Here is a 15,449-nt window from a genome sequence, read left to right as displayed (position 1 = left end):
CAAATCAGAAGTCCGGGTATTTCTTGAACCGATTAAGATAAAACCGACTACTGCTTGATAGTCTATTTTCAATTTGTTTTAGATTTGTTCCCGAAAAAAATATCAAATAATATTGCATTTTTCTTCCCATTCTATTTCATTATAAGTTATATATATACAAAAATATACGATATATATCTGTATTGACATTTAATTATAGATATTTTACGTTTCCTTGCGATAAATTAAAGAGTTTAAAGACAACGTAAATATTTAGACTGAAATTTAAGTAACACTAGCGTGGAAGTGAACTCATTCTTACGCTGGTTCCGCCACTGTTTAAGGTAAAATAATGTGCTTTCTTATGTAATTTTCTAATGTAGTATTCCAAATGAATGTAATTTTCATTCAAATCTTTTACTCTAGGGGTAATTAAGCATCTGTTTAACTAGTCTCTCCTCGAGTTTGCGTTCGTCCGTCGAACTCCGAGTCGTGAGTTCGAGTCGGACGGACGGGAAAGCGGTGCCGCCGGCGCCGCGGTGTGTCAGTGAGTGTGTTTCCACAGTTCAGGCTCAGCTCTTAATTTTGTCAGATATTCAGAGATGCCAAGTTCAAAGACCAGCTATGCGTGAGATTTTCTGTGAATCTGAGTGAGATCACAGACATTGTGTACAATGTATATGGGGAAAGGTAGTTGCGTGAGACATAGACAGCTGGCAGCCGTCTGTTTCGAGGAGTTTTTTAAATTTAACATTTTTTAAAAATTTCTCCTCGTGCACAGACGGCTCGCTATCGTGCAGCCACCATTAGGGGACTTGCAATGCAAAATCCCCCAGTCGGGGCTTTTCAATTTTTGTCTTTAATGAATAAAAATTTCGAAAATTATAGTGACCAGAGTGCAAATTTATATTCCCTCTTGGCATCAGTCTCGATCGGCCATTTTGTTACGATTCATAACAAAAGTGGCTGTTCGAGACGAGGGTAGAAGGAGAGAACTTTTCGGGGTTTTTTAGGTTCAGTTTGTGCCCAGATGTCAGGAAACTGCCACTCGTTAGACCTTCATCCATATAATCGTGGTAAGTGCTTGATTTCTGTTTTAACTATTTATTTGGAGAATTATTTTGACCATACTTCAGGCTTGTCAGGTGAGTATGCCAAATTACACATAAGGTCCTTGGCTCCCGCCCACGTAGCGGGCGGGAGTTCCCTGGGTTAGCATAATGCGTGAGACTTGGTAGCTCTGGATATCAATTTCCCGAAAGTGAATCCCAAATTTCTGGAAATTCATAGATATTTCCTGGAATTTTCAAGTTTTATTTTTAAAAAAATCTGGCAATAAGGTATGAGTTATTAGCATAAATTTGGTATTTGTAACGTGACTATTAAACGTTTATACTAATAGAACTCAAGACTAGCAGTTGAGGCGCACAGCCAATTGGCAATATGGGAGACTCTCTCCAATAAGGGAGACAATCTCCCATATTGGAGACTTGCTTTATAGAACAAAAGAAACAACACCAACAAAAGCATGATTTTTTCCATCCAAACTTTTGTTCCACTGAGGTCAGAAGCCCATTTGTTTTGTAAGTGGATAACAACAAAAATCCTTCTAAAAACAAAAGTAGACAGTGAATTTTTAAAGTAGACGGTGAAAAGGGGTATTTTCTCATGAGGAATCTGCTTATCACATTCTTATTTGCCGCCAAGATAATCCATTTAAAGCAAATGTAAACAAAGAAAATTTGTCCCCCAAACTGGAGACTGTCTCTGAAATTGGATACCCAAATTCTTTCTAAAAGTCTCTGAAATTGGAGATAATCTCTCTCATGGGAGACAGTCTCCAATATTGGCTGTGCGCCTCTTCTGACTAGAATCTTACTTGTTAAAATGTTATTGTTAGTGACCAAAATCAAGACAAGGTCAACTAGGAATTTAATTGTTAACAATTTTGTTCACGTATAATTAATCATGCCCTCTGGCTCTAAAAGTAAAATTAAGTTAAAAAGACTTCACAGGATATTATTAACTGTTCTTTTGTATCTTTTCATGTTCATGACAAAGACAAAGACGTCATGGATTGAAGACATATGAATCATATCTTCAATTCATGACATGTCTTTTTCCGAACGTTTCCTGGAAAAGGTAAATTTCCCAATTTTCGGGAAGAGTGCACACCATGGTGTTGCCCCTAGCCAGGCGGCTTCTAGAGAGTAAAAATCATTTACTGACGTAAGGTTACTTTCAATGAAGCCAGGTGTTCTTATATATTCACGTGGGTGTAGGCCGTCAAAACCTGAAACTTTCGCACCTGAGATTTCTACTTTCCTTCTAAAAGATCTAGCCCTAAATCATGTACATGGGATAAAACTTTATTCTTGACATTTCTACACTCTCGTTGTTATTTTTAAACAAGAATTCATGAAAAAAAAATAGAAAAATATTGTGATAAGACGGAAGAGACTTGCCCGATGTTTATGCCGCTATCTTGTTTCCTATTATTGTTCTTCGCCATCGTTACAGACGCATGCGTCCTGTAACGAGAGTAACCTTACGTCAGTAAATTATTTTTACTCTCTAGAAGCCGCCTGGCTAGTTGCCCCAAGGCCCAAGCACCTCTATACACCAACCAAGGCATAACCCAAGTCAAAGGCAGGCCAAGGGGCAGTGGCGGAACGTGACCCTGAGGAGACAAAGCATTGGGGGGGCACAGCATTGTTCACAAACAATGCAGTGCCCCCCCCAATGCTTTGTCTCCTCCGGGTCACGGACTGCTACTGCAAAGGGGTCATGCACAAATGACCAGCTTTTCTTCAAGACAAGGGGAATCTTAGGGGGTTTCTTAGGGGACTAAATTTGCACCCAAAAAGACAGCTAAGGCTTTGGTTAGATTAGACCGAAAGCTTCGGTCTCTGTTATGTTGGTTATTCCGCTGAACTCCGTTGGCTCCACTCACCAAATACAGAGTCTGAAGTTCTAGCTCCATCTGTTCAGAGATCGACTCAATGGCCATGCCCATATACATGTATGTTTACGTATTAAGTTCAGATAAATCAGGGAAATGAAGTTGTGCGACAGCCAAAGTAAGTCACTGTTTTTTCCCCCTTCTAAGTTTATTTTTCCCTGTTTTGGTGCATTTTAGGCAAAACGGAATATCAATCTTTATTTTGTTACAGGTCTTTTCATATTTTTTCATGAAATAAAGACATAATATGGATGAGCCCTGTTGGGGGGATTTCGCGTTGTAAACCCCCTAATGGTGGCTGCACGATAGCGAGCCGTCTGTGTACGAGGAGAAAAAAATTTAAGATGTTAAAAAACTCCTCGAAACAGACCACTGCCAGCTGTCTAAGGTTAGATCTACTTTTAGTGTTAGAATACAACGCAGCTCCTGATATAGACTGATAAAATATAAAGCGAATAAGGCCTAGGTCTATTTCTGTCAGGGATATGCTCCGCTGAGACTTTGTCTGGCTCCACGGCACATGTACATGTAGATCTACACGTGTATCCCCTCTGCTCTGTCAATAGACTGATACGGTTATTGGGCTCGTAATGATGGAGCCGTTTAACCACAGCGTCTATGCCTGAAGAAAGGATGTGCTAGGATTACTGCAACATTCTTGCTTTTGATGGATGAAAAGGGTGCAGTAATATAGAGAAAATAGGCTGTAAATTAATCAGCTTATCACCTTTCCAAAATATAAGCTGGAAAATACCAAATTTTTATGACTAAGATCAGGTTCTTCTTCGATCGTTTGCCGTCATGTTTGTAATACAGGGGAGAGTACGGACGTGCCAGCCATTCACATTCGTGTTACCCTTTTGACAATGGAAACACGAATCTTGGCTTGACTTTTGTCATGCAAAGGAGTTACAAATTGACAATGGCCTGATGTCTCAGCTGGACGCTCAGAACACCAAGACAGCGTGGTTTCAATCGTCTGGCTAGTAACTCTTCAGCTAGATCAGTGAACAGAGGATCCTGTATACAACCTTTCCCGTAACCATAGATAATACAACAGACAGTCGCCTGTACTGTTACGTGAAGAAGGAAAAGAACCTTGATTTAAATCCCAGAATGATTTGATTTCCAAAATTCCTTATGTATGAAAAAATGTCAAATTAAGGGCATATGAATAGTTGCAATATTTTCATAATAATCATTTTGTTACAATATTGCATTTGTAGATTTATGATTATCTACATATCTTTCTTTTTTCTACAGGGCTATCAATTGAAGCAATAATTAGTTAGGCTACTCGTGAGAAGAGGAGCGAAAAATGCATCTCTTCAAATTTCTCCTGGTTTTACTTATTCTTGGAATAAGTCTCCCGGCCCTGGTCCAGTCCAAGGGGGCAGCCCACAAGGCTGAGATTGAAGACAATGAATTTGCAGAGTTTGAAGACCTGGACGAAGATGAGGATGAAGACTTCATCGCCGTGGAGACTGAAGAGGAAGAGGAGGATGACAGGGAGTTTGATGATATGATGACTGAAGATGGAGAGGATGTCATCGATAGAGATGAATTTGGTGATGATGAGGAGGAGATGCTGGAAGTAAGAATTTTTTTATATCTTAACTTTTTTTATTCAAGTCCCAGATCTTACACCAAAAAAAAATTAACATTCCTTCATCTCCATATAATATGATAATTAAATCCTGTATGGTGATTGGTTCAAATAGCATAAAATGTTCAAATATTTTCTAGCTATACTGTTGAGCCAAAATGCCCACTGAAGAAAGTTTGCTATTCCCTGATTGATGGAATATTGCATTGTTACATCATTGACATTATGCAATCTCTCGGATTCTCTGGTCAGCTACATGTAGTTGTATCTACTGGGCAAGTCCAGTGAATTACATTCAATGAAGTTTGTTAATCTGGGCTTGTCAAAAATTGTAATGCTGTTAATATTCAGCACTCAGTATGAAGGAGTGCATTTTGTGGTGGTGTTCACTAACTTCTGAGCTTAACTCCCAAGACCTCTATTGTTTCAATGTGAACGTATTAAATTATCTGCCTTTTTGCTGATTAAATTATTAAATTGAATACAAAACTGAGCATATGATCATATGGCTATTCTATTTCCTTGATTACTTTGAATCAAGCATACTAATAATCTGTAGAATTAATCTCTAAGGTTTGTGTTTCAGGCCCCTGGTTTCCATCTAATGAATAACTACACTTGATTAAAAATAATCTTGGTAATATAAAGTCATAACATAATTTTCTGTAGATGTTCTCATGCATGTTGATGTGTGTACATGTTTACCTGTGAATATATATGTGCATATATTTGCCAGCTCTAATCTGCTAGGTTAATGAGTTGTTTCTATTACATGGCCTTTTAGCTAATCAGTGTTATGGAATCTTTTGTGCACGTAATGTATATCAAGAATTTGTTTTTCCTTTCTCTTGTTAGGATGAAGATGAATTTGACCACTTCCAGGATACCGAAGAATTTGAGAACTTTGAGGAGCGACCTGCCAAGGGAAAAGGGAAAGAGTCTCCTGATCTTGAAATCACCAAGGTCTGTAGAGGCCAACTTTGAACTTTATTTTCATTGGACCCCTTTTTTTGTCAGAGAGACTTAGGCAGAGTTTTTAAGGTGTTTTTAATGTTTTGGTTGCTCATTGTCTTTTTGTGCATTATAGGAAATTAACTTTATGTTAGTCCCTAAAATCATTCTTAGAAATCATCAATTAATTTAGATTGTTTCTTGCAACAGAATATGCTTGCTTAGCATTTGTTCATTTTATCAAGCAGTTCAAAATTTGCATACATGTTTGCCTCAGAGTGAATTTGACTTTTAATATTACCTGTATGTTTTCATTCCTTACAGGTCCCCCTTCATCTGCGAAACAGCTGGGACAGCTATTACTTGGAGCTGTTGATGTTGGCTGGTGTAGCAGCTTACCTTCTAAACTACATGAATGGCAAGTCAAAGAACCAAAGACTTGCCACAGCTTGGCTCAACTGCCACAAGGAACTCCTGGAAGCCAACTTTGCTCTTGTGGGTAAGAATGAATGAGTGGGCAGATGAATGAATGGGTGGATAGATGGAGGGAGGATGGATGGGAGGATAGATGGAAGGATTGATGGTTAGATAGATTGAACTGTGAAACAGTACATTTTGGTGCGCATATTTAAAGATGTTCTAGTCCCTGACACTAATAAAACATCAATGTTCTGTTTTTAAGGTGATGATGGCTCAAAGGAGATTCCTACATCTGTGAACCTGTTAAAGCAAAGCGAGAACAGATACTGTCTCTGGTGTTCAGGGAGAGTGTTCTGTGAAGGAATGCTTGTCGAACTAAAGGTAAGTCAGAACTAGGACGCACCCAGGAAGGATTTTTCTCTTCCGTACATGCAATAAAAGCTGAATTATGAACTTATTATTAGTTTTTGGTTTACCCCAAAGGCATCCTTTTCTTCATTTGTTCTGAGGGATTCTCCATTATGTTGACAAAGTGTAGGGAATAAACATTTACACTTGAAATTTGAGGAAATGATGGTGAGGTCAAAGGTCAAATGTTGGGAGGCCATGTGCATCATTTTTTTTGTTACGAAAATGTTGAAGTGTTTGTTTAACTTGCTCCCTTTTCTTTATTTCTGAGTCAATTATGTGCATACGTACAGATTATCTTTGGATAATACCACAATTGTGGTAAAAACGATGGTTGGTGAGCTCAAAGGTCATCAAGAAATTAAAATGTTTAATGATAAGCCTCTTCCTTATTTCTGCATCAATTGTGTTTAAACAAGGTACAAATGTCATTTTGTATGTTTTATTGGTCACAAAATCAGGCGAGATCCATGGCTCATAAACTACCTTGTTCTTAGATTAAGGGAGAGTGGTAATAGCCTGAAGATACTAATACCAACATATCAATTTGTTTTTCCATTTATCTTTATCAGTTTTTAAAGAGACAAGATCTCCTTAGTGCAATATCACGCACCATGCATCCAGCGGCAGATGAAATAGTGAGTATTATTACCTGTCCGTAGAGCTTTTGTTTCTGTAGAGCTGTTGTGGCTCAGTGGATAAGTCTCCGGACTGTGAACCACAAGGACCGGAGTTCAAATCCCACCGCAGCACTAGCGTCCTTTGGCAAGGCGTTTATCTACATTTGCCACTCTTGACCCAGGTGTAGTAAATGGGTACCCGGTAGGAAGAAATTCCTTGAAATGCTCGATGCGCCCGATCAGGGTAGCCGTGCTAAAGCGGGGGTAATAGTATGCAGCGCTTAGAAACATTTGTATTAAGCGCTATATAAATGTTGCATATTATTATTTGTTTCAAGGGATTGTTTGACAGCAAGATGCACTCTGACATCCTCTTGCTTCCAGCTTGCTTTTGGAATACATCATTCTCTTCGCTTTCCGGAATACCTGGGCCCTGTTGTACAAAGAGTTACGATTGATCCGATTAATCGTAACTCTATGGAAATCATAATCTTTTGTATGAAAAATTTGCACAATGTCCTTTTTATGCAAAGAGAAGCGCAATTAATTTTCAAGAAAACAATGAATGCATGAATATACATCACAGATTTTGATTTTGAACAAACATGCATAATAGATGTTGACGTTGCTGGCCATCCATAGTTACGATTGATCGGATCAATCGTAACCCTTCGTACAACAGGGCCCTGGTTTGCAAGCAAGAATAGTGCCTTTTAAATAAGCACAATCTGGGCGTGGGCAAAAATTGGAGATGAGATAATATGAACACAGTGTTTTCCATGTGTGCCAGAGTGAGATACACACAGACACTTGCCGTATTCAGATTATCCACTGCTTGCCTGGACATCCCCGTGGAATCTGTGTGTGGGTGTTGGATTGTTCCAGTCATTTAAAATTTTGATTTCAACTTACTGTAGCTTTTTGGCGATCAAGTCGATTGCCTAAACATTCCTGTGAAGGACATGTGTGATAAAATGGAAAGTTTGTTTAATCCCATCTCATTTTCATTGGTCTTTCTTTAGCCATTGTGTCACTTTGGATTCTGAAACCGATTGGTGAGAGGGGCTATAGCCTCTCTGTGATTGAACCAATCTCTTCATTATTGACATGTGCTTTGAATAGATTATTGAAGCTAGCATGTGTAAACATATTGTTCATTTTGACTTAGTGGAATTCGTGCAGTGACCTTGTAAAGTGTGATTATTCATTTCATTATTCATTAAACACATTCAATTTACTAATATGAAATTACATAGAATATCCTAAAAACGCAATATTTTGTAGCACTTTGCCCGGTGCATCAGTTGGAAGCCAGGAAAAAGGAGAGCAAACTTTAACAATCACTGTAACCTGATGGTTCCTCTGCGCAACCAATGAACTGGGAGTACTGGTAAAAATAGAGAATGAAGACAAATAGAATAACAATTATAAATAGGGACAACGACAAAGATAAATGCAGAAAAGAAATGCCTTTATAAAGAAACAAGATAATCACTATAGGGAAGCTAATGCTATATTTTCAAGCTAGATAGTGACCATTCTCTTCAGGAAAAAAATTATGGTAGGAATAAAATAATTGGCCTGACTGGGGAACCATCTGTGAGGAATAATATAGATTGAAACTTTGTATTGCTTTCTTAGGGTGTGTTTAATGTAGGTTTCCAATTTAAACGGCAACATGGATCATGATTGAAAACGTGATTACAAAACGCAGTGTAATGAGAAACAAAGGGTGTGTTCAATGTCCTCTATTCCCGGCCGTAAAAGTAGACATCTTTCAACATCATGATTCGGAAGAAAATTCAAAGGTCGAAAAAGATGCATTTGTAAACACGATTAGCCTAGATTCAACAACCTTCAGCATCACGAATGCGACATTTAACACAATTGAGTTTTGAAACGTCTTTAAATTTGCTCTCGCAGCAGTTGGAAGCCTACAGAAACAGGTGCCAGAATTGACCTTTCTTGTGATGGGTCAAATTTCGCACAGAAGCTTCGCTAACAAAAGCGGGAAATTTAAAGATGATCAACAGATTATCAGCTTTATATTTTCAACACTGAACAGTGCATCACTGATTGTGTTTGTGCTCTTTCTTTTGTAATTGAGTTTCCGGTCATGATTCATGTTGTTTAAATTAAAAAATCGACGTTGAATACTCCCTAAATGTATTATTCTGATTATACTTGCATTGCACAGAAAGTGACGGTGACCTTGGATTCTGATGCTATGGATAGCTTTGTCCTGTTCTTCGGGAACAAGAAGATCGCCAACCGCATGCTGAAGGAGATGCAGGATCTGGTAAGCAAGGGGGTTATATCAGATTCTGTACAGGGGTCATTCTTGTTCCACCAGGGCCCTCTTACATGGTAACTTTGCCATCAAATGGCAACTTCCATGAAATCCTTGATTTTGATTGCATGAAGAATATTTGTTACCATGGTAGATACCATCAGGGTACAAAGGTACTGTATGCTGTATACTGCATGCACATTACCGGTAGACTGTTCAATACGGTACCACATTGAACAGCAAGTTTTGTACAGTAGCCTATGTAATGTTCATCACATTTTAGTCCTGTGTTTAATACGCTCATGTATTGAACAGGCTATTGATGCAGACCAAAATACATGATTTTGATGCATCGCTCTGACACCACATGTATATATAGATGTCTGTTATCTATTAAAAGAATGATTTATCTCCAGTTTTAACAGTAAGTAAGGTATACTTAAGAATTGAATGCATATGTGTAGAGGTCTTGTGGCTTAGTGGACAAGTCTCCAGACTTTGAACCACAAGGTCCAGGGTTCAAATCCCACCACATCACTCATGCCCTTTTGGCAAGGCATTTTTCTACATTTGCCACTCTCCACCCAGGTGTAGTAAATGGGTACCTGGTATGGAGATCAGGGTAGCTGCGTAAAGCCGGGGTTATAAGCGTGATATTAATGTTGCATATTATCATTATTATGTTTAATACCTTCTGCTTTTCAGGGTCAATATTGTGGCGATAAGAGGAGTGGTGATAAATACGGGTTACCTGCAAGCACAGTAGTACTAGCTGAATTAGGAGAGGTTGTCAATGGTGTTCTGGACACCAAGGTAAGTCAGAAGCTTGGAGAGTGTTTCATGAAAGGACTTGTCAGACATTTTGTTCAACAAGTCCCATTTTTTCAGACAGTGACTAAAGTAACAGTGCTTCACAGCCAATTAAAATCATGGAAAGTTGTCGGATCTGCCTTCTCGGACAAAAATGTTGCTGAAACGCCCCCCTTAATTTTAGAAAAAGTCACAACATTTTGTGGTTTTGCCTGATAATTTGTCACTTTCTTAACACATGTGCCACCAGAGAGGTTATTAAGTCGACCACTTTTCCCTGGACATAGCATGTGCCATGAGTGAGTATTTGAGAAATTTAAGAAGCAATTAACTTCACAATGAATTCAAAGTGCAGGAAATAATAAAGAATCAGTGCAAGCAATAAGGTCCCGATGAATAAAAATAACATTGTTTATATTCACATTTAAAGAGAAACATGACAAAGGCAAGGCATCGAGGATACTTTGGTTGAACAATCTCTCAGGATTAGTGCATATGAAAGACCTCACAATGAAATGCATGGATTTTTGATGTGGTCTTGAAAATCATACAAAATCTATCAGAAGAAAAAACTCTGGATGTGATGGGAGATTTCAAGTACCGGTATATTATTGGTGCTGCTTATAATCTTGATGTTTGGCATACAATTTAAGATTGTGTTACATTGCATATACCTTAAAGTTTGTAAAATTAAAAAAAAAATAGAAATAGAAATCACATTACTACTAGTTCAACACCATGTGACAATATTCCGGCAACAAGGCTTTTTTTTAATTGATCAACACCAAACTCTTGATTCTATGCTTAAAGAAAAATTGATGAAAGATATTCAGTTAAATCTGTTATTTAGCAAAAGTTGGAATGTAAAAAGTTGCTGATTTTTTTCAAAGGAAAATGGGCGATTCTAGCTTCTGTAGACTTTCTTTATGTCTTTTATTTCCTTGTTTTTTTATGCATGAGCAATAAAAGAAACAATACAGCCCCCTCAAAAAAAGAGAAAAATGTAATAAATAAATAAATGAATAAAAACTGAAATAAACATGACTAATTCCAAATCTAAATAATTAAGGCTGTTTAAATGAGCTTTATTTGGATCATTATAGTGAAGAAAAATGTTGAAGCCACTGTGTGTTCCAACAAATTGTTCACCATTTGCTAAACTGTCCTATAGAATAGTTATCAAGAAGAACCGTGAACAAATTATTATTGAGGTTCTTCATTAATATCTCTATACTAACATTGAAACTTTTCTATATTTCATTCTTTCATGGTTTTAAATCTTTTTTTTTTTCAGGTTCTGAACTGTTTGAACAGCCATCCAGAAATGTTTGATTATATGCATATCTCGGACCAATTTTCTGGCCCAAAACCTTCGGCTGAGTGAGTATTAATAATAATAGGCATTTATATAGCGCCATCTATCTAGAAATATTCTATTCCGAGGCGCGTTGTTATTATTATTATTACCCCGGCTTTAGCTTGAGCTGCCTCTCAGCACTCATGCATTCAAGGAATTAATCCTGCCGGGTACCCATTCACCTCACCTGGGTCGAGTGAAGCAAATGGGGATAAATTTCTTGCTGAAGGAAATTACGCCATGGCTGGGATTCGAACCCACGACCCTCTGTTTCAAAGTCAGCAGACTTATCCACTGGGCCACAACGCTCCACAACACTTCCCTTGGTTCCTTCATAGTGATGATGATATTGAGGGAGACGTTGTTGATGACTTTATAATATTGATAGCACTGATGATAATGATGATAATATTGATAATGATGAAACTACTACTGCTACTATATCTCCTACTGCTACTGCCACATGTAATAATTACTGCTACTTGTAGTAGCGATAGAAGTAGTAGTAGCAGTAGGAGTAGTAGTAGAAGAAGAAGAATACACAATTATAATGGTATTGTTCATGATCAGTAATTATAATTGATTATACATTTTATATATATATTCACTGCAGGGATGAACAGCCAACTACGATGCCTCCCACTGAAAAGGTGCTCATTTGTAACTTCAAAGGTGAGATATATGTTTATTTTAAAAGGCTACACTTATCATGAGTGTCATTAATTCGTAATGGTCAACCCCGCTCCAAGACAAAGTTATTTTTTTAATAGATAGTCTGGGAGCAGAACACTGAAAAATGTCTCCCAAACCAGATGTAAAATAAAATTTAATGCTGTTAAAGTTTTTAACTTTAACGATAGTCTTGATTTCCGCTTACCAGTCATTCGCAAAACAGTGATAAATGCAATATGGACGGTATGTTTATTAGAGAGTGATGACCTAACACACTCACCCTTTTTTACTTTTTGTATTATATGAAATAGGAAATATTTCAACTCCTATAATGATAATCTAAAAACATGTTTCATCCATCATTGAAATTGTGAAATCATTATTGTTATGTAATTGTGATTTGGCGGCAATCCTCTTTAAACATAAAGGAAGTTATTAAAGGTAAATGCCAGTTGTGGTGACGATTTCAAAATGAGTTCGTACAGAATCCAATGAAATGACCACCAAAGTGTCTGTTTGTATGAATAAAAAATATGTGCCAGAGGATTCTGGAAGAAATTGTGTAATTGCTGAGAAATAAGCACAGGATTCGGGTAAAGCGTCGGGCCGACATTCAAAGCAATAATGATAATAATACACTGTCCCACATGCGCTTGTCTGTGTTGGTGATCTTCAGTGTGAACACTTTTCGGTGTAGATTTCAAGATTTTACAAAGTTTGGTTTATGTAACTGTACCAGATCTAGATCCTCGATGATATACTGACAATTAAGCCTGGTTTTACAGACTTTCTCATGAAATAGGTGTTCACTCCAACTACTGGCATTTCTCTTTGATATTGATCAATTGGGTGGTATTGATTAATTTTCTCCTTTTGAAGACCAAAACAAACAAAAATGAAACAGGTACAAGCAACATGTAAACATATTTGTATATTTCGTTCTTTCATCACCAGTCCCTGGTAATGGACGAAGCGCTAAGAGCGACATCGAAGACATGCTCCCTATGATGAAGATGGTCATCTACCTTGTTGATAAGATCAAGAGGTTCCGTCTTTCTAAGGAGGTCAGTACATTCCTTGGGGTCTCTTTCACAAATCTGTCCCAAAAATTGCAAAGGATTTTGCAAATGACAGAAATATGGCAATCCACAAAGGGTTTCCTGGGTCCTAGAACACAATTTCTTTTTTTTGTATTATTGATTGTGCAGTGTTGTCAATGCAATCAATTTGTGAAAATTTGTTCTACAATCAGATACTAAGATCTTTGATTATTTCTATTTTTGCTTTAGCTGGATTTGAAATATGCAGATGTTGATAGAATATTGAAACTGCATAATTTGTTTAGTTTGCATGAAATCATTCAAAATATCTTTGTTAAGATATCATGAAATATTTTTAGCTCACACTTTTGAACTTCATATTCCAGTTGTTTATGTGGCTGTGCGTAACTGTACAAACTGCTTTGTAAAACTCTGCCGGTCCCTCTCGAACATTGTACTAGGTCAAGACTTGAATTATCTATACGTACATTCTATTCATAAAATTTGTTAAAGAAATCAGTAGTTTCAAACCATCATAATACTCCATTGACTGGAGAGTTAAGCTTTATGTCGTAACGGTTGTGACTCTTGCTTTTTAATCAGGAGGTCATGTGTTTGGATCCCAATAATATACTTTGGCACAGGAAAGGTATGCAAGTTGGTATCCATCAATGAAATTACATTTGATTGATATGGGCACATTATGCCTCTGTTATTTTTAGTCATCTTCTTGAAGCATCCTTTGGTTAAAGAAGTATCCAAGCTGAAACCAGGGCCCATTTGTACAAAGAGTTACGATTGATCCAATCAATCGCAACTATGGAAAGCCAGCAAAGTCAACATGAAATGCATGTTTGCTAAAAAAATGTAGATATGAATCCATAAATTCATTGATTTCTTGACAATTTGGAGTGTTCTCCTTTGATTACAAAGGACATTTTGCGAATTTTCTGTAGAAAAAATTATGACACTGATGGATTTCCATAGAGTTACGATGATCGGATCAATCGTAACTCTTTGTACAACAGGGCCCAGAAAGCTAACATTGATAAAGTTTTACAATATTTGTTGATACTGATCCAGGGTAAGATGAAAGCCGAGAGGATCCGTGCCAAAGTTGCCGAATCTTATGTCAAGCTTGCCCACGCCCAGAGGCAGGAGCTTGCCCAGCAGCGTCGTGAAGACAAACGCCGCGCCGAGAAGGAACGTCTTCTCAATGAGGATGATCCAGACAAGGCCCGTCGCCTTGAGGTCAGTCAGCATTTTAAATGTTTTTAGATTAGAGGGATATATTCTGTACACCTCATAGGGGTTTGTATATGTATATTTGGCATACTATGTTGAACATAAAAGCTAACAGGAGTCTGTATGAACACGAAGGTTTGTGATTGATAATAAAGTTGATTTGTACACTTGATTGCACAAATTGAAATTGTAAAAATCATCCCAATGATCAAGCACTAAGTTTTGTGTAAAGGGGTCTCAGATATCCAAACAAATTTAATGAGATTTTAAATGATGTAAAATAATAATTGAACACATTTGAAAAATAAATGCGAGGGGGTGTAGGGGTGGGCTCAAACTATACCCCTCTCCCCCACATGAACTCTTCTAGTATGCCAGTGTTTGTAAATAATCAACCCTTTTCATTAAGTTGCATCTTCTTTTGTCATGCAGCACACCAGACTTTGTCCTCCCTGTGATGTTATGTCTTAGGCGTGTGTCAGTAAAAATGCAAATCTACTTCAGATCCCGAAATAATTCAACAGTTGAAATTGAATTTGCAAGTGATTGTTGTCATGTTTCTTTGCAACACGATGTATAAATCCATTTGTTATACATAAAATTGATCTATTATTAAGTGCAAATTTGTAATTGAAATTTGCAAATATGTTTCTCACAGCCTCTTCCCCTCTTTCGTCCTCTCTCCCCGTTAACAGGATAAGCAATACAAGAAGGACATGCGTAAACGTATGAACCCCAACATGAAGCAGATCAAGGTCCGAGGTACATAGATAGCTACCAGGATCCCTCTCTCAACCCAAGACTTAAGCACCACATCACCCATCAATACTCCTTCACATCCACGTTTCTCTGATACAAGTAGGCTTAGTGGAGCATCTCATGGAGCGTCCTTTCAATGATTTTCACTGAACTGTAACAAGAGTACCAAAATGAAGACGTCACAAAAACATTTTTTTGCATTTCAGGGTTTTTGATACCATATTCTGGTAGAGCATGAAGAAAACACTCCACTTTCGAAATTTGTTGAGAATCGGTCCATGGGGGCCTGAGATTTGACCCCAGGAATACATAATTAGCCCAATTATTTGC

General features: G+C 37.6%; 1 protein-coding gene across 1 annotated transcript; it reads left to right on the top strand.

The window, feature by feature from the left end:
* Positions 1 to 269: 269 nt before the first annotated feature.
* On the top strand, positions 270 to 15,307 carry LOC121426438 (PAT complex subunit CCDC47-like). Its single transcript, XM_041622738.1, has 13 exons — positions 270 to 323; positions 4,205 to 4,535; positions 5,403 to 5,510; positions 5,823 to 5,997; positions 6,181 to 6,299; positions 6,899 to 6,964; positions 9,144 to 9,245; positions 9,942 to 10,049; positions 11,341 to 11,426; positions 12,017 to 12,075; positions 13,030 to 13,139; positions 14,199 to 14,366; positions 15,056 to 15,307. Exons 2-13 carry the CDS (start codon positions 4,260 to 4,262, stop codon positions 15,128 to 15,130), a joined length of 1,452 nt encoding a protein of 483 aa, XP_041478672.1. The 5' UTR covers positions 270 to 323; positions 4,205 to 4,259; the 3' UTR covers positions 15,131 to 15,307.
* Positions 15,308 to 15,449: the final 142 nt, after the last annotated feature.

This window comes from Lytechinus variegatus, chromosome 13 (assembly GCF_018143015.1).
Source record: "Lytechinus variegatus isolate NC3 chromosome 13, Lvar_3.0, whole genome shotgun sequence".
In the NCBI taxonomy this organism is placed as follows: domain Eukaryota; kingdom Metazoa; phylum Echinodermata; class Echinoidea; order Temnopleuroida; family Toxopneustidae; genus Lytechinus; species Lytechinus variegatus.
This window is presented reverse-complemented; position numbering and strand designations above follow the sequence as displayed.